General features: G+C 40.0%; 1 protein-coding gene across 1 annotated transcript; it reads right to left on the reverse strand.

The window, feature by feature from the left end:
- Positions 1 to 2,079: 2,079 nt before the first annotated feature.
- On the reverse strand, positions 2,080 to 19,436 carry LOC119427257 (ensconsin-like). Its single transcript, XM_037694837.1, has 17 exons — positions 19,381 to 19,436; positions 17,488 to 17,564; positions 14,254 to 14,523; positions 11,640 to 11,735; positions 10,622 to 10,696; positions 10,362 to 10,525; positions 10,185 to 10,284; positions 8,566 to 8,679; positions 7,239 to 7,393; positions 7,028 to 7,158; positions 5,780 to 6,009; positions 4,331 to 4,487; positions 3,800 to 3,968; positions 3,102 to 3,206; positions 2,920 to 2,970; positions 2,586 to 2,814; positions 2,080 to 2,108 (listed from the first exon to the last, which is right to left on the reverse strand). Exons 1-17 carry the CDS (start codon positions 19,434 to 19,436, stop codon positions 2,098 to 2,100), a joined length of 2,190 nt encoding a protein of 729 aa, XP_037550765.1. The 3' UTR covers positions 2,080 to 2,097.
- Between the last annotated feature and the right edge of the window lie 618 nt (positions 19,437 to 20,054).

The raw sequence follows: 20,054 nt of genomic DNA on the forward strand, positions 1-20,054 counted from the left end.
ACACACACACACACACACACACACACACACACACACACACACACACACACACACACACACACACACACACACACACACACACACACACAGCCAATCTTTGGATGCACTATATATGTGCATCTACACACACATCTTATGTCTAAATCAGTGACAAAACTGAAGAAGGCAGGGGGTCTGGATAACAAGACTTTCAAGAATAAGTCAAACGCATCGGATAGGTTATGCTTGTTATGAAGCTATCTACAGCCCACTTTAACAGTTAGGATGTTGTGTAAAATGTAAATAAAGACAGGATGCAATGATTTGCAAACATCACAAACCTAAATCTTATTCACAATGGCACAAAGTAAATATATCAAATGCTTAAACTTTGTTGTTACATTTATTTAAAAATGTAATTTTCAATTTGATGGCAGCAGCACTTCTAAACAAGCGGTACGCTGAGTGAATGTTTGTAGGTTACGAGATGAGTGTTTTTCTGGAATTGAACAAGTAGTGCAACCAAACCTTAATGTTTTGTGCAAGATTATTATCAAATGTGTAGGAGTTACACTGTGGAGAAAAAGAATGGTAGGATATTTTTGTTTTGTTTGTCAGAGGTGGTGCAAAGTGACGGATTCTGGCAAGTGGATGGAGCAAATTTATCCCTGACCATGCACGTTTCAGCTGTTCCCTCTTCAGGGGTTGCCACAGCGAGCAACAAACTCGCATGCTGGATGCCCTTCCTGATGTAGCCTGGGCTTGAACCCACAACCTCCCTGCCTCCGGCTGCACTCTCGGCCACACCTACTTCTCAGCTGGAGGAGGAAGCTTCTCCCACAGCTGTGGGCTGCACACATGTGCTAAATCGTTTAAAACAAGTTATTTTAAATAAAAATCCATGCCGATCATGCGGCTCATCCATCAATCAGCCAATTGTGTATCATGTCCAATCGTACCGTACTTTGAAAAAACGCGATAGAGCGAGTCCGCAAAAAACGAACCGCGAAGCAGCGAGGACATACAGTGTGTGAATACAGGTGTATATATACAATATATATATATGGTTGTGGCCATTTTGGATTTTGACTTGGAAACCCAATTTTTTATATTTACCTTTCTTACATGATGCGGCAACACACCCAAATGGAAATCATCGTGTTGTCAATTTTTTGCAGTCATCCAGCTCACAAGTTTTACATTTATACTTTTATGATGGCAGCCATCTTGGATTTTGATGTGGCAACCCAGTTTTTGAAGAGAACCAGTCTTACGCCTTGATGTAGCCACACAACAAAATGGAAGTTGGTACCTCTCTTATTTTTCGAGTCATCGTGCTCACAACATTGCAGGACAAAGGCCCCCTCTCCACTCTGCGACAGGGGGCATGGAGTCATTTTTTCATGATAGAGCTTTAACCAACACGAGGAACTGTGTTAATCAGCAGTGATCTACAGACAGAAGTGTTCCTGAGTCCATGCAGTTATGTCCAGAACAAAATCAGACCTGTTTTAAATGCAGCTGACATCAAATTTCTATTAAATTCAAATTATCCTAATTTATTCTTCATAATGATGTAATATCTTAGATTAAACCTTTGATAAGTTTCCTGTTTTATATTGAAAGTAAAGCATGGGTTTATGAGATTTGCTAATTATTGCTTTCTGTTCATTTACATTTTATACATCCAAACTTTTTTAGAATTGAGATTATACTCTGTAAATCCACGGTGTTAAGACTGAAGGCAGAGGGTTGTCATAGCAAGAAATCTAAAAAAAAATAAGCAAAAAGTAATGTATAAGTTGTAATTGTTAGAGTTGATATCTATTATTTCATACTCTGCATCTGACAGCAAACTATCACCACAGACTAGATGTACCACACATTTAGATGGTCTTTGGATTTAAACCCAGCCGCATTGACAACAATATGTTATAGCTTGTTTAATGTTTGAGCCACTAACTACAAACAGAACGTCGTCACTGAGAGGCTCGGCTTTAAGTTGACAGGTTCCAAGGCGTGAAGGTTGGCAACATGGCTGCACTGCAGGAATTCCTGTTACACAGACATCGCAGCTCTGCGATGATGTCTCCGGATGGCGGGCCGCTCAGCAGGAGCTCAGATGACTTCTGCACAAAACAAGGAAACAAACGAGATCAACAAAATGAAGCACAGCACTGTTATCTGCATCTCTGTCGCCTGCCGCCAACGACCAGAGGGCGGCGATCGTTTTGTGAGTGAGTTTTTATTTATCTTATAAACAGATTTTAAACAACTTTTGCAGACTGGTGAACCTCTGCCCATCTTTACTTCTTATAGATTCAGTTTCTCTAAAATGCTTTTTTTATACTCGGCCCAGTTTCTGACCTGTTGACGATTAACCTAATAATCTGTAAAATGCTCTAGTTGGTTTTTGTTTTGTTTTGTTTTACCACTTTTTAGCATTTTCTTGCGTGTGTTGGTGCCATCAACTTAAAAAAAACTCTATTTTTTATACAAAACATGTAATTTCTTAATCAAATTATGTGAAATATTTTCTACGTTCTAAATTGTAACTTCTTTGGAATGGGCGACGTTTTGTCCACCAGTTTGCTGATTTTTTTCACCTGCTCGTTGTTGGGTCTGGATTTCCTCCAGGCCAGAAAGTGCTCTCAGTGACCTTCGATCTTTGAAGGCCACCACAGGTACCACGTCCGGCTCGTTGTTCAACACCAGCTGCGTGGTTTTAGCACCCGCCGGCAGCTTGACGCCATCTTCTATGGTTCCGTTGTGCACAGGCGCCGTGTTTTCCTTTGGTAGGGCTTCGTTTGGGAGGACTCTCGCTGCTACAGATGTCTATGAACCAAACATGAACGGATCGTTTCAGTCGAGGATGACGCTGACGTGTCATGAGAGACCTGAGGCGGTGAGCTGCTGTGCAAACCAAGCTGTAAATCTCACCGTATCTGGAGAATCTGTTCTTCTGGTTCTCCGCATGATCTCCTCAAGCCTCTGACAAAGACAGCATTGTTAAAAGTTCTCCATGTCTTAAAAAACAGAACTTGTGTCTTTATGTGTACAGATGGACACAAAGGAGAGTATAACTTTTTATTCCTGATCTTCTGAAGAACGGACCTTTTTACCTTTTTTCGCGCTTGACGTTCGGCCTCCTCTTTGTGAGCTGCCGTCTCCCTTTCTTTCTTCATTTGTTCAGCTTGTGCTCTCTCTTTAGCCAATTCCTCCTCTCTCTGCAAACAACCACAAAAAAGTTGAGCATTCTTTGAAAGAGACGTATCACCACAAACGTTTCACAGTTTTAGACTTTTCTCTCGAGAAAGACAGAGTTGTGTTGTTCCAACGTGGAAAACGATGTCTTGTCACTCGGATTGTGAGTTGTGATTGGCTGTCAGCAGCTCAGAATATGTACAACTGTCCGAGTTACAGCCAGTTTTGTGTTATTTAACGTTGAATGACTCCAAAAGTTAATAAGTTATAGATTTGATTGTGATGTGATATAGATGTGACCAGTGATTATTTACTGAAATCTTGTTTTAGTGGTTTATGGGATGTTTTTGTTGACATAGAGTTGATTCCATTTGTTAGTAGCAAAGTTTTTAACAGATCTTGTGTGCTCATCTGTTAAGGATCAGTCTCAGTTTCCACCACACCAAATATTACAGGTATTATCTGTAAAATTGTCTGGAATAAAGCTCATTTTAACTGATGGTAATGAAACATTTAGTGAAAACTTCAACATGAAAACAGAAACACATTGTTCCAGTAGAACTCATGCAGTACAGGTATTTATTTTTCAATACGCTGACGATAGACGATTGGTCACCTGTTTGAGAAGAAGGGCAGCCTCCTTCATGGCCTGGGCTCGCTCCTCTTCAGCTCTCCTCTGCTCCTCCTCCTCCCTCCTCCTCTTCTCCTCAACGAGGCGCTGAACCTCAGCCTCCTGCTCCGCTTGCTCCTCTGCTCTCCTGTATTCGCTTTCCTCACGGCTTCGCCTGAACACAAGTTAACAAGTTTTTATGTTCCACCATCAACAATGTTTTTTTTATCAAACAGCATGTTTGTTTGACTGTAGTGTTAGCAAAATATTGCATCAACCACTAGACAGATTTGAATCAAACCTTTAGAAAGTAATATTTTGATTGACATCTATAACAACCCATTTAAAATGGCTGACGCAGCGATTGACCATAAGAAATGAATAAATGTCTAAAAGCCAGCCATATTCACAGATATTCAGCTAAAATTTGGAGTGGCAGTAGCTGAACTTTAGCACATCTCATGTAGCCATGGAGGCCATCTTGATTTCAACAAGTGGCATAAAAGGTGGTGGGAGATATGCATCCAAGACTTTTACCTCTCAGCCTCTTCTCGCTGCAAGCGCTCCTGCTTCTCTTTCTCCCGCTGTAATCGAGCCTCTCGCCTCTTTTCAGCCAAAAGACGTGAGGCCTTCTCCAGGTCTGAACTTCCAGCTGAAGACCGGATCAGAACCTCAGGAGCTGAATGAGGGGGACCTGAACACAAATATATATATATATATATATATATATATATATATATATATATATATATATATATATATATATATATATATATATATATATATACACACATTAGAATATCATGAAAAAGTTGATTTATTTCAGTAATTTCATTCAAAAAGTGAAACTTGTATATTCATTCATTACACACGGAGTGATTCAAATGTTTATTTCTTTTTATGTTGATTATTATAAGTGACAACTAATGAAAACCCTAATGTGTTATGTGTTGTCATCATTGTATGTTCCCATACAATGGCAAAATGGGATCTCTACATTTAACCCATCCACCACCAGGTGGAGCAGTGGGCAGCTATGGAAAGTGCCTGGGGAGCAATTAAGGATAGGGCGTCCTGCTCAGAAACGCCACGAGATGTGCAATGACCGTGGATCGAACCCGGGACCTTTGGGTCTCGAGTTGGCTGCCCTGCCCCTACTCCATCTCGGCCCACCAAAATAAATTCAGTATCTCAGAAAATTAGAATATTGTTAAAAGGTTCAATATTGAAGACACCTGGTGCCACAGTCTAATCAGCTAATTAACTCAAAACACCTGCAACAGCCTTTAAATGGTCTCAGTCTAGTTCTGTAGCTGCACAATCATGGGGAGGCTGCTGACTTGACAGTTGTCCAAAAGACGACTATTGACACCTTGCACAAGGAGGGCAAGACACAAAAGGTCATTGCTAAAGAGGCTGGCTGTTCACAGAGCTCTGTGTCCAAGCACATTAACAAAGAGACGAAGGGAAGGAAACGATGTGGTAGAAAAAAGTGTACAAGCAACAGGGATAACCGCACCCTGGAGAGGATGGTGAAACAAAACCCATTCCAAAATGTGGGGGAGATTCACAAAGAGTGGACTGCAGCTGGAGTCAGTGCTTCAAGAAAATGTTGAAGTGATGAAAATATTTGGCTTGTTTGTCTCTGTGTGTCACTGTGATGGACTGGAGATCTGTCCAGGTGTCCCACGCCTCTCACACATTGACTGCAGGATATTGACACCAATGACCCCCACGCCCAGAAAAGAAAGAAGCAGGTAAAGATGATGGATGAATGGAGTCTTAAGTGGAACTTGTAAATGTAAAATAAATGAAGTCCAAAAATAGATCCTTGGAGAACTCCAAATGTGAAGGGAGCTAAGGAGGAAACGGCTTACAGAAAAATCACAATTCAATTTATCATAATTATTCAAGTAAAACAGATAAAACATATTTCTCTTACAGATGACATGATTTAACTTTTGTGTGAACATTTCTCTTACGTACTTCCATGTGTTGCTGTTCCCGTCCAGTCCTCTGTTTTTGTGCCAGACAGGCTGGAGCATGGAGTCTGTGGTGAATTGTCTGGCCTCAGTTTCTCCCGCTGACCTCTCTCTGGTCCCCTGACGGGCCTGGTGTTCCCAGCAGAGGCGCAGACCTCAGCATCCTCTTCAGGAACAGACGAGAGCTCCAGCTGCAGCGGGGTCAAGTGCCGGCTTACTGACCTTTGAGGGCTCCTTCAAGGTCAAGCAAAAAAGGGGAGGCTATTTTATTGATTCATAAATCAAGATGTTCAGCTTAACAGGAAATGGTATGCTATGCCTTTTATACTTTTCAGAGTATTTAACTTTCTTTAACACAAAGTTCCTCTTAGAAATGCACTGTGATCTCTTTAGTTCCATAAAAACATAGTTTATGTAAAACTCTGCTTCATCTCACTTGATCTATTTTTAGCTTCTTTCGGTTACTGTTTTAGCATTTTGTGACAATTTTTCTTTTGTTTGCTACTTATACCTTGCAGCTATTGTTTTGTTCGTTTTTAGCTGTGGTTTTGGGACTTTTGTCTTGGAGCTACAGTTTGGTAAATTTTAGATTTTCAGACAATGTTTTACTAACCAAGTTATATTGTTTGTTTCAACTTCAAGATTTCAGTTTTAGCTTCTTCAATGAATTCAGTGTCACTGAATACTTAGTATTTACATAATTACTAAGTAATTTAAAATTTTGTTTTTACTATTCTGTTAAAGTAGCTCAGTATCTCATCACACAGCTTTGAAATAAAATCTGCAAATTATGCATCAAAACCTCTGGCATGATTGGGAGAGCTATGATTGTATTTGTGGCGGTGCAGACAAAAACTTGCAAAAAACTGCAAGAAAAATATTGATAGAGATCAAATGAATTTTAGTAAGAAAAGCCGGCTTTCCTTAGTTTTACAGCTCCGACAGATTAGAAACATGACTCAAAGTTTAAATGTCATAAACAATACAGGAGCATGACCAAAAATCACAGACCAAATTGTAATTTTATGGTAAGCTGTTTCCTCCTTGGCCCCATTCACGTTTGGAGTTCTCCAAGGATCTATTCTAGGACTCCATTTATTTTACATTTACTGTACATGTTCCTTTTAGCATGACAGGAACAGAAAATTGAACTTTGTGTCATTAGACTTTAGACTTGTGTTTTTCTCTTAAACACCATGCACTCCCAGGCCTTTTTACAGGTCTTGTTTTACTCCAGGTCTGTTTGACTTACCGCTCTGGTGATGTGGAGGTTGTTCTAATTTGAGTACTTGTGGCTTGTTTCACATTTTCTGCAGACAATTTAGTGCCTGAGCCACGGTTTGAATTCTTCTTAACGCTGTCTTGTTGTCTCGCCACTTTGGTCTAAATCAAAAAGAAGGAAGAAGTTACCATATTTAAACAAATAAATAAAACTTTTCATTTAACGAGGAATGCTCAGGTACCTGTGCTGGACTGATGCTCGTGTGCTGACTTGTGTTGGAACTGGAGGAGGCAGGTGGTCGGTGGTTGACCGAACCGGGCTGATGTTTGTGTGAGATGGTGGGTGTGGGGGTATTCATGGAGTGGTGAGAAACTGCACGATGACAAACATGGACAACTGAACAAGTTTAAAGAATGGACATTTTGGTGGAAAATGGTGAACAGTGAAAAAGAAGGATGATGTGTGAAATAGCACGAGAGCAGAGAGGAAAAAGCTGCGTTAGAGAGCCAGGAGCGTCAGCTGCTGTGGTGGTGTAACGCTGAAGATGGTAAAGGTGGGATCTCACTGGGTTGTCGCTCGTTGGTGAACAATGTTCACAAATGTGTCTCCAAAATGTCTCGAGAGCTTCTCAATTTTCTCCACACAGCCCTGTTGCTTGAGAGCTGATTTGTGGCGGTCATCTAAATTTTGTTGTGGGCATCTCCTTTTGTCTTCTTTTTTAAACCTGCACAGGAGCTCTCCTCTGACAGAAAGCCTGTCCAGATGTTGAAATCTGGTCGACGATGAACAAAAAGCAGAGGATTGAATGATTCTGCAAAGATGCAGTGGGAAAGCTGAGTGCTGAATGACTGTTGAAATTTGCTACAGAAGCTGAAACACTGATAAAGCTAAAAGAAACAAAATATCAGCTAAAAGCTATAAATGGCAAATGGTTATCTAAAAACTAAAATAAGCAAAAGCCTAACTAAAAGCTAAAAGTTGAAGAATAATAGCTAAAAGTTAAAAGCAAAATGCTGGGTAAAAGCCTAAAGTAGCATAAGGCCTGGATAAAAACTAAAGGGAACAAAATGGCACCTAAAATTATCTTAAAAGGTAAAAGTAGCAAAAGGCCAGAAAAAATCAGCAAACGGTTAGCTAAAAACTAAAAGTAGCCAAAGAACAACTAAATATAAATATTAAAAACCTGGTCCAGATTTATTTGGGGCGACTGCCCGGGTGGATACAAAGCGAGCCGGGGTGGGTATGATGTGGGCTCAGGTGGACAGCTAATATTCTGCACATGCAAGAATACAGTTTTGCAAAATGTGCACTGATAAAGAGTCTGTGGTTTAATAAAACTGGCCATTCAAAATGCAGCTGCACATTTTGATTCCTAATAGTGTGCAACTATCTTTATCTAAGGTTTATCTTAGATAGATTACTTTACTAATTGTCTTTTATAATGTATGTGAATGTTTTTGTTCAGTGTCCTGAGATGACTTGGCGCTATATAAACAAACTGAATTGAATTGAACCAGTCGCAGCCCAGTGAGATAGCACCTTAAGGGTTTTCTTTAACCATAAAGTACCTTCTCCTGTCTGACATCTTGTGCTCTTGCTCCTGGCCAGATAGGAGCATGTTGGGGTGAGGAGGCGACTGACCAGATTCTTCTCCCATGTTGTCAGAGGCAAGCCCCGTGGAACTACCGTATTGATGGGTGTAAAGGTTGCAGCACATCAAAAGCAACAGATAAGGCATGCCAAGAGTTATTTATTAGGAAACAGACATTTATTTTAGGTTTAGAGTGAGAGAAGAAGAACAATGAAAGAGGAAAAAAGCACATGCATCTCTTTTTTTTTTTAAATCGCTCGCCGCCAAAGACGATTATGGGTTTAGACTGTGTCTGTGTGATTTTTATGACTTTAATGTGCAGTTTGAGGACATGAGTTTCAATTAAACTTTCAGAAAGTAATCACTACAAATGAGTAACATTCTAGTCATTCAGATTTAAGGTGGCTGTCGTAGCATAGTGATCTTAAAATACACAGAAACTTTGTAACTTCATTGTTTATACGTTGATACGTTTCGCAGGGCTCAATTCTTGGACCCCTTCTGTTTTCATTTGCTCCCTTTGGGGTCTATCCTGAGGAAGCATGGTCTTTTTTCATTGTTATGCTGATGATTGTCAGATTTATCTGCCCACAACCCAGTAGTTCCTGCTCCATTCACCCTCTGTTAAATGTCTTGGTGACATCAAGGCATGGATGGGTTCAAATGTTTTAAGTTTCAACGATCAGAAGACTGAAGTCATTTTGTTTAGCCCTAGCTCTACTGCTGCCTCTGTTCCTGCGAACCTTGGCTCTCGAGCCATATCTTAAGCAGTCTGTTACAAATCGCGGTTTGGTTTAGGACTCTGACTTTTAAGTTTAATAAAAAGATTAACTTTGTTCTGCAGAAAAGCTTTTTCTAGTTAAGGAAGATGGCTAAGCTTAAGTCCCTGTTGACCAGATCGAACCTTGAAATCGATCGGCTATCGGGCTTTTTCAGTCGTGGGCCCCAAACTTTCAAACAATCTGCCCCCCAACATTAGACAGGTCACTTCACTTCCTATTTTTGAATCTCTTCTAAAAACACGCCTGTTTTCACTGACTTTTAACACAGTGTAATTTGATTATTGCATTGTTTTGTGTTTTTTATGTTTTTATTTAGATACTTTTATTTAATTTTGTTATTTTTTTCTTTAAATTACTCCCATTTATTTTTGTTGTTGAGCACTTTGGTAACAACTGCTCTTTTTAAATGTGCTTTATAAATTAAATTGACTTGACCTTGTTCAGATGTATAGTTGCTGAGCACTAAGTGATGGCGGAAAATCTTTGTTAAAAATTACCTTTAACTATTTGAAATCAGCTGTTAGTAAATATCTCATGCATGCTTGCACAGTTTTTATTTAAACTTTAATAAAATAACATCTACAACTGGAGCCAGTCCAATTCAAGATGGCTGACACAGCAAATTTACGTTAGCCAACACTAAAAGGACTTCTGAATCAGTCGGTTTTACAAATGCTGAGCTAAAATTTGACGAGACCGCAGTTGAGAGTCATCCTCAACACAAACTGAATGTGAATTTGACCAGTGTGGCTTAATGTCGGTTTAAATTCCTGGCGTTTAAAGACGGCGAGCGATTCATTTTTTTCTGTTTTACCAGTTTTTGTGAGCTTCCTTCCTCTGGAGTTCTGATTGAGCTGCTGTTGGACCTTGTGGCTCCTCTCCAGTGTCTTGCGCACTGCAGATTCATGTCGCTCCTTGATTAGGACAAACGTTGGATTTGTAGCACTCGGATACAAAAATCTAACAGTTCAATGTTTCTCTCAAATCTCACCTTCTCCTCTCTGAGCCTCTGCTTGCGCTTCTCTTCCACAGCCGCACGCCTCCTCTCCTCCTTGAGCCTCTGCTCCAGCAGTTTCTTCCTGCGCTCCTGCAGTTGTTGTTCGTGGTACCGCTTGGCCTGCTGTTCCCGCTCCAGTCTGCTCCGTTCCCTGGAGGCTGAGGATGAATTAGGTAGCACGAATAGATTTATGATAATATAAATGGAGGACAGTGCACAAGCAGTGATGTGCAAATTGTACATCCAGAACTTACCCAGTAACCTCTGGTGCTCTTCTCTTCTCTCTCGGGCTGCTTTCAGCCTCTCGTCAACATTTAGTCCATTTCCAGCTATGATAAAAATGTGTGAAATAAAATATTAAGGTTCTGCTGGATGTGCACAGAGTCAGTTGAATAGATTAAAAGTCTTTACAAGCAGTCCGTCAATGTCCCCCATCAATGAGAGATTTTAATGGTGAATGTTTGTAGTTTTTGAGATGAGTGTTTTTCTGGACTGGAACTGAACAGGGAATGTAAGTTAAGCTTAAAGTTTTTGGTGCAAGATGTTCAAGTCGCTAGGAGTAACACTGTGTAGAACAAAGTTAGGTTTTATTTTATTTTTTGTTGTTTTACATGTCCAAGACAACATATAGAGTGATGGATCCTGGAGAGTGGAAGGAGCAATCTTATCCACCACCAGGTGCAGTGGAGGAGCCAGGGGGTGGCCAATGGTGGCCTTGACCACCACAGATTAATATTCACATCATCCAACCCAATCATTTAGGAATCTGTACTTTAAAGCAATATAAAAAGTAGAAAGCGTAATTGCGTAGTTGCCAAAAATGGTAGAGGTGGCCAGTTTATATATATATATATATATATATATATATATATATATATATATGGCAGAAGCCATCTTTGATTTTGACGTGGCAACCCAATTTTAGATGGTGACTTTTTTTTATGCTTGGATGCAGCCACACACCAAAATGGAAGTCAGCATGTTGCTTATTTTTCAAGTTATCCAGCTCACAAGATGGACAGACATATAATGGCGGCAGCCGTCTTGGACTTTGACACAGCAACCAAATTTTCGAAAGGAATCTTTCTTGCACCTAGATGTAGCCACAAGCCAAAATGGAAGTCGGTGCCTCACTTATTTTTCAAGTTATCATGCTTACAACGTCCACAGACATGGACATATCATGGAGGATATTTCCAATCCCCCCTCTTTGCTCGTGGGCTAAAAACAGATGTGAGCTATGACCCCAGGTATACAAGAGTTCTGACTAACCTGGAGTGGCCCGTGAAAAGTCGGAGTTGCAGATTTGGTTGTGCTTGAGGACAGGAGAAGATATTTTCTTTGTTTGTAAATCTGGTTTGACATTCTCTGCAAAGAGGAAGAAAAAACAGCCTTGATATTACTCAGCTGATGCTAGATTCTCCTGTTTACTTCTTTATCCTCTAGCTACACACAAATCTTGTGTTTTTGTGCAGCATGTGATGTGAAAAGGCTTGTTTTGAGAAGAAGAAAATAAAAAGCTCAAAAAGGCTCCTGCAAGGTTGCTCGCATGCACTGGATGGCCTCTGGGTCCGCTCCAAATGAAAGAACCTTTATGAACGACTGACAGCACACGTGTACCCTGAAATATGAGTGAGGCTACAGCGTGCACTCTCTGGACATTATTACCTGCAGTGTCCCCTCAGTGCAGTCACTGAACTAGGCAAAAGGACCTTCTCCTACTCCGCTCCTGTTTCCTGGAATATCTTGTAAAAAAAATCTGAAACTCTCGACCTTGACCTCTCTAAGTGGCTTCAAACATCTGATAAGTTCCTGGGAAAAACCTTTGCAGACATGTTCCTGATTTTAGTTTTCTACATCGCTTTTTGTTTTAGCTGTTTTTGTTTAGTTTTTTAAATACCATTTTCTTTCATTTAGTCTTCTCATTTTATGTGCTTTATTCTATGATTGTCCACTGTTGTCATCATTCTTTGTTAAATTCAGGTCTCTTTTGTAAATGGGATTAACCCGTATAAATAAAGGTTGAATGAATATGTGGATCATAAGCAGAAAGTGAATATTTAAAATCTAAAAGAATCAGAAATCTAACTTCAAGCTAGAAGAGGAACATACAGTACATGGCTAAAAGTAGCTCAATGCCAGCTAACCACAGCTAAAGGTTAGCTAAAAGTAGCAAAAGGCTGATTATGTGTAGCAACAAGTAAAATAAAGTAGATAATCACAAGCCTAAATGTAACCAAAAGCAATTTAAATGCTAAAAATAGAAAAAAACACTAGACTGAGGAACAGCTTCTACCCTGAGGCTGTTAGACTCATGAATTTCTGACCAGAATAACCACTGTGAAAAAATCACATCATGTTGCTGCTGATCTGTTTCATGTTGCTGCTGATCTGTTTCATGTTGCTGCTGATCTGTTTCATGTTGCTGCTGATCTGTTTCATGTTGCTGCTGATCTGTTCCATGTTGCTGCTGATCTGTTCCATGTTGCTGTGTTCATTCGTGCTCATCTGCTCACACAAACTCATGTTCGTGCTGCTGTTCAGCGTAATGTTTTTATGTTATTAGTGCTTAGTGTGGGTTTTAGTTAACATTTTTCTTAGTTCATGTCTTAGATCTTAGTACTGTTTTTATTTTACACTTTTTACTTTTGTTGGATGTAACTGGGACCCTGTGTACACAATTATAACAAATAAAGAACCTTGAATCCTTGAAAAAGTTAACTTTAAACTAATAGTAGCAAAAGGATAATAAAAACAAAGTAATAAAGGACTAGCTAAAAGTTGCAACATAGTAGCTAAAAGCTAAAAGTTAGCAAACATTTAAAAGTAGGGAAAGAGTAGTTAAACCAGTCTAACTAAAAGTAGCAAAAATGGTCACCAAATAAAGCAAAATGTTAGCTAGAAGAATCAAAAGACTGAAAACTACAACTGGCAAGGCAATAGCTAAAAGCAGCAAAAATCTAGCAAACCATATCAAAAGGCTTGTCTATAGCTAAAAGTATAAAAATGCCAGTTAAAAGCTATAAGTAACAAATTATGACCTAAAAGCTTAAAGCATCAAAAGGCTTGCTGAAAATTAAAATTAGCAGAACAAAATACAAAAACTAAAAAAGCAAAAGGCTATGTAGTTTAGCTAAAAACTAAAAGTAATAGAATGCTCACTAAAATAGCAAAGGCTAGCTAAAAATAATCTAAAGACTGAAAACTAAAATTAGCAAAAGAAAAGGTAAAAACTAACATCAGCAAAAAGTTAACAAGCATTACAAAAAGGCTAACTTATAGATAAACAAATCAAAAGGCAAAAGCTAAATGTAGCAGAACTGAAACTAAAAGTAGCTAAAGTTTAGCTTAAAGTAGCTGAATGGTAGATTAAAAACTAAAAAAATAGAGCCAGGCAGTACACTGAGGCAGATTTTAAAGAGTAAAATGCTTTTTCAAAAAGTGAACCGGTCGTAATGTCTTTCTAGGAAACACGTTTGTAAATAAAAGTAAATATTTTGAAAAGTATGTCATGACACCCATCTGCTGAATGAGCTGAACTTTTTGATATAATTAGTATAAAGTGTGCAGAAGCAGTTGGATTACCAAAAAAAAAAATCCAGAAAATTTAAAAACAATCATGTGGATGCTGAATCAGTAATGGTTTATGATGTGGCTATGGCCAAATGTTTAAAAGAAAATATATTGGAGCATAAATCGTGCAGCTGGTCTCTTATGTTATCTGTATTATGATGTCCTGTGTTTACAATAATATGAGCAAAAATACAATATTTCTAAAAAAGGAACGCTGAAATGATCAGTTTTATGAAATTATTTTATTAGGACAATCCTTTCTTTGTGGTCTACAGTCCCTCTGGCTTGGACTGATGGACCTAAAGCTACTAACCTCTTGTTCTCTCAGACCTGTTCCCGACCCTTCGGCTGTCAGTGGTGCGTGCAGAAAGTGGCCCCTGCGATGGAGGGATGACTCCCTGTTTCTTCTGTACAGCCATGCTACGTACTGAGCCTGGAATACCAGGGCTCCCTCTAAAATCCTCCCTCTTTCCTGTCCTCCTCCTCCTCCTTCGATTTTCTATTTCAAGATGCCTTTGGGTGCTCGCTCCAGTGCACAGTGAAAAAAATCTTCCTTCTGCGTCAACTGCTTGTCCATCTGTGCCTTACAAAGAACTGGAGAGAGGCAAGAAAACAAAACATCTTCATTGATTGGGAGATTTCTTTCAGATGTCCTCTGACTCCTGCAGGGTCTGCACAAATCTGAGCATGGTTTATTAAAAGGCTACTCCCCCTTTAAAGATCTCACCCTTGTGAGCTGCCCTGCTTTACTTTCACATAATGTAGTGTGTCACTTTAATTCCCCCTCCACACCGGATGCTTAGTGGAAGCAGGCAAGGAGATCCAGAGTATCCTGGAGATCCAAAGCTGCCCACATCAGTCATTACCATGACAACAGTGATGTAGGGTTCACTGACATGCATCGCTTGAATATTACGTCAATTTAATACAATGTCCCAGTATGGATGAGGCAAAACATATTTGTTTCCCCGTGTTTTCATGTTTTGGTTACCAGTGAAGTCCTCTGACCACTAGATGGAGACCATTCTTTACAGAGAACATAAAAAAATGAGTCATAGGCTGAAATTTTAAAGACAAATTTTGTGCTTCAACAATGAACAAGTAAAAGCCTGGCATTCTTTAAAGGAATGCATGTTGCCCGCTTTCATGCAATAATTTTTAAGTTAAATTGTTTTACGCCGTGATGGGGTTGTTTCTGTCCGACCTCATGAATGACATTATGCCCAGTGTCTAGCTGAAATGCAATATTTGCTAGTGTTTAGAGGAGTCTCAACTACTACCACAACACATTTTAGCTCAGTGTATGTAAAATAGAGTTAGAGCCATTTTTTTGTTGATCAACATCAATTAGTTGTGGTTACCAACTTGACTAGTATAGTGAATGTTAAAACTATCACTATAGGATGGTAATTTATAGACAGTCCATAGGGAGAACTACATCAAAAACTACACAACACTGCCCACTGTCTGTGATCCCACCATGACCACAAATGTAAGGAGTTTACTCTGATGATTATATGTCATGTATACACACACAGTAATATACAAACATGTAAGCTACATACTTGACACACATCTTTTTTGAAGTCACCATATTGAATAGACTTAAGTGTTGCTTTAGGTGGTGAGATGTAGTTGGACAGGTGTGATTGCAAATGATAGCCAGGTATGTGGAGAACTTGAAACGGTGACAAGAACATCTGGTGGAAAAAACTAAATATAATGAGATGGCAAGAAAAAGTCAGAATTCTACCAAATAAGCTCTAAACTGTATTAAAAACCAAACTAAGCCTGGACCTTTTGAAAGGAGAGATCAGCCAAGATGAACAGATCAGATGGTTGACCCTGGCATGCAAGATAGTTCTGTAGGATGGCCTGGTCGAACACTGGCAAAGGACCCGGCAGAGTATGGTCGGCCTGAACTTCTTGAATGGTTAGTGCATAAACTGTGACCAATAAAATTCCAGTCGCGATCATTAGATTAGTTTGACTTTGTCTTTTGTTTCCTTTTCAGGTTTGAGGGGGAGTAAGAAGAATCCAGGAGTCCAGAGGAACAGTGAAGCGAAATGGTGGAGAACGGGCAGGCAAGTGAGTAGATTGGCAAGTACAGTACATCTTTGTTGGAGAGTGATCAGTAAACCCGTTAGTTTGCCTTGAGAAAATATAAAATTTGAATCCATTTTATTTCTGTAACACCAAGTCACAACAGAAGTTGTCTAATGGCACTGAACAGAAACATTCACAAGCATAATAAAAAGTAAAGTTCTCTATCTGAGGAAGCAGCAGATTGTGATGACTCTTCACTTCGTCTCAGTGTCCCATCCTGAGCGAGCACAAAGGAGACAGTGGAAAGGAAAAACTCCCTTTAACAGGAAGAAACCTCCAGCAGAACCAGGCTCGGGACAAGCAGCCGTCTGCTTCAACCGGCTGGGTTTCAGAGGACAGAAAATAGAAACAAACACAGAATGACAGGTCCAGGTGTACTTTCTATAGGAGGAAAGACAAAAAACATGTTAAGATAAAAATAGTGACAAATATAAACAGGTAGAGCAAGTAAAGACAGCAGCAGAGGGAGGAAATGTGGTCAGTTTGTCCTCCAGCAGTCTAAGCTTGTAGCAGATCTATGGGATAGATAAAGAAAACCAAGCCAACCCTAACTATAGGATTTATCAACAAGGAAAGTCTTAAGTCCAGTCTTAAAACTGGACGATGTGTCAGCCTCATGGACAGGAACTGGAAGTTGGTTCCACAAGAGAGGAGCCTGAGAACTGAAATATCTTCCTCTCATTCTGCTTTTGAAAACTCTAGGAACCACAAGTAAACCTGCAGTCTGAGAGTGAAGTGCTCTGTTAGTAAAATGTGGAACAATAAGATCTGTAATATAAGATGGATCTAGGTTGTTGAGAGCTTTGTAGGTTAGAAGTAAGATTTTGAATTCTATTCTGGATTTGACAGGGAGCCAATGGAGAGAAGCTAAAACTGGAGAGAGATGATCTCTCCCAGTAACTCCAGTTAAGACTCTGGCAGCAGCATTTTGGATCAACTGAAGACGTTTTAAAGAAGTATTTGGACACCCAGATAATAAACCATTGCAATAGTCCAGTCTAGATGTGACAAATGTATGGACCAGTTTTTCTGCATCATCTTTAGATCAGATGTTTCTAATGTTAGTGATATTACGCAGGTGGAAGAAGACGGTTCTAGTAACGTTTTTAATGTGGGGGATAAAAGACATGTCCTGATCAAAAATAACACCAAGATTTTTAACATTAGAACTTCAAGGCAGTAATGAGCACAAGGACTAATAGAAGCTCTCCTATCCAGCCATCTTTGAAACCAGAGATGAAATCGTACAAAGGAAAAACACAAGATAAATACTGAGAAATGGGAAGGCCTGGGAAAGGATGGATCCTCACACGTCTTTCATGGCCCTTATTCATTGTAAGGCCCGGCCTGGATTGGAACGACCCAGGTTCCGCTCCAAGTTTTGAGTGTCGGCATTGAGCAATTTGACCCAGTTCCAGTTTGATTTTTGGAAACCAGAGACCTGGGGTTCCACTCAGGCCAGGCTGGTGCTGCAGATTGGACGTCAGCAGACTGGTGGCCATTGATTGGTTTTCTGACCTGGGGGATCACGTCACAGAAGAGTCATACGTCCAGCAACTGCTCCTTACTGCCATTTCCTTCAGCTACTTGCATCTGTTGGTTGGGAAATGGAGAGAGCTCTGACAACAAGGTGCAGTTATTGCTCAATTGAGTTTTGCACGGTCTTCTTATGAGGATCCCACCAAGATCAAGGTGGCACTCTGCTGAAAACAACAACCAAAAAAACAGCCGCGTAAGACCGAGGCTAGGCCGACTGTAGCAGGTGCAGGCCGGATCGGACTTTACAATGCATGAGAGGCATTATATTGCCTGGCCTGCCTGTAGTCCACACCTGCCATTCACTGACAAATGTTGGTGGTTTAACAGGGTAGGCCCAAAACTTCTGATCACCTGAAATCCCAGAATATGACCCCAGAGAATTTAAAATCCTCTCAGGTCTCTTCAGGTCACATCCAGCTGATCCCTACTTCCTTCTTACAGCAGTAACAACTGACTGTGTTTCACTGATGGACCTTGCCAAACACATGCACTCAAATGTGCCATAAAGATACTGCACCACAGTCAGGCAGTGTACCCACAGAGTCACTGCAGCACAGATGAGATGTGGACAGCCCATCTACAGCCATCAACAAAAAGAAGGGACTGTGGACACTGAACCTACATGGGATAAGATTGCATGGTTGGTATCAAGTCGTTCTGTGCTTCAGCCCAGCGACTATTATTAAAGGTGTCAGTTGAAGGGCTTGGTTGCTTGCTCATGCATATTCAAAAGGATTACCTAGGCATTATTATATGTCTATTGCTTAGTGATACTAATAAATATTTTGTTAATTGCACAATTCACTTAGATGGACAAAGGTGTTGCACCTTTTTTTTAAAAAATACCCAGATGTGTCCTCGGTGGCTTTGAAAGAACCTCAGTATTTAAACCTGAGCATGATGGCAGCTCCCTTCAGAGACTGAGGCTTGGATATTAAACTACTGGTAACATTGCACGTTTGTTGACATGGTTGGTGGCTATCCTAGAAGAATTTGGACATCTCCTAAACCTGCCTGAACTGCTGTTGAGTCATGTAATCAACAGCAGGTTCCTTCAACACGACTGCCAGGTCAACCCTCAAAAGCTGAAGGGCAGGGGGAGGATTTTTCTGTTCAAAATTAAATAAAATAAAACGATCTCCTTTCACAGATGTGTGTATGATGTTCTTCCTATGAACGAACAATATTAACATGTCCCCATTTTGTTCTGCTTCTTTTGTTGTGAACATTGATACCTCCTCATGATGAGGATGCCACATGCAACAATGACTGGGGCGCATCAATAATTCACTGCCTTGTCTCACTGGATACCAGCAACTTTAGACTTTGATGTACGGCTTACAGACTGGCTGGATGTGTAATTGATGAGAGGAGTCGTCGTTCAGCATCCTGTGGAAGATGCACTGAACAGAAGTTGTTAAAACATTCGCACCTCAACGAAAGAGTTCACTTCATTGTTGTTTAGCCTACATCTTTTTCAGTTTGTAAAGAAAATAACTAATGTCCTCGTTTTATCCTTAAACTTTTCAAGTGAATAGTTATGTTTGGATTGTATCCTTAGCGTTACATAACACAAATTATAGGTCAGTGTATAAAGTTAATAGAATTTAAGACATAAAAACTTTTTAGAGCATTTTGTGTTTATTGCATGACTTAAAGACTGTGTTTACCCTGAGACTCAGTTTGGAGCAACAGTCTATGAATGATTAACAAGGAGCATTCTTCAAGCTAAGCTGGGCGGACATTTTGCTTCTATGTAATCCTATCACTGATGACATGGAAATATATTGATTACCTCACCTTGGGATCGTCCAGCATTTTAAGGCTTTCCCTGGAGTTTTGTCTTGACATGCTTGCTTCTATTAGATGAAATATAACTATGAAAAAAGTTTGTAAGCTCAATCATCCAGGTAAATAGATCACAAAAAAGTTCAATTGTGTCATCTGGACAGATTCTTCTAGGAAAAACGTTTCGTCTTTCATCTGAAAGACATTGTCAGTCTGAGGCCTGCCAACCCAGATCTGTCATGTAAATAGCACCTTATTGATGTGGTTCCAGCCAGCCTGCTGTGGAGTTCCCAGAAACTGGCTTTACATTTGCAAAAAGGGACCATGTGTCTAAAACAATCTATCATCAGCATAACAATCAAATGTTTTAGGCCTGATGGCCAACTTGCTACTCACAGAAACAGCCTGGGGACACCTGGCCAAGATGTTCAGAAAAAGGTTCAAGGTTCTTTATTGTCATTCACATCACATGTGGCACACGAGATGGAACACAATGGTGTATTTTCATCAGTTTCTGCTGGCTTCAGTGATCTTTGCTGGTCCACCACTCCTGGGGAGGGTAGCAATGGTCTTGAATGTCCGTGGATTAGTGGAGTCCAAACTCTTTTAAATTAAACAGGGTGGCCACTCACACCTGATCATCATCCCATTGATTGAAAACACCAGACTCTAATTTCACCT

This window comes from Nematolebias whitei, chromosome 21, assembly GCF_014905685.2.
Source record: "Nematolebias whitei isolate Nwh7 chromosome 21, NemWhi1, whole genome shotgun sequence".
Classification (NCBI taxonomy): domain Eukaryota; kingdom Metazoa; phylum Chordata; class Actinopteri; order Cyprinodontiformes; family Rivulidae; genus Nematolebias; species Nematolebias whitei.

Excerpts from the sequence above, each read along its gene's own strand:
- LOC119427257 (XM_037694837.1), bottom strand. The coding sequence starts at position 19,436 with ATGTCAAGACAAAACTCCAGGGAAAGCCTTAAAATGCTGGACGATCCC. Across the intron at positions 14,524-17,487 it reads TGGCCTGAGTGGAACCCCAG|GCACAGATGGACAAGCAGTT; the intron begins GTCTCTGGTTTC and ends GTTCTTTGTAAG. Across the intron at positions 11,736-14,253 it reads CAGGTCTGAGAGAACAAGAG|AGAATGTCAAACCAGATTTA; the intron begins GTTAGTAGCTTT and ends TCCTCTTTGCAG.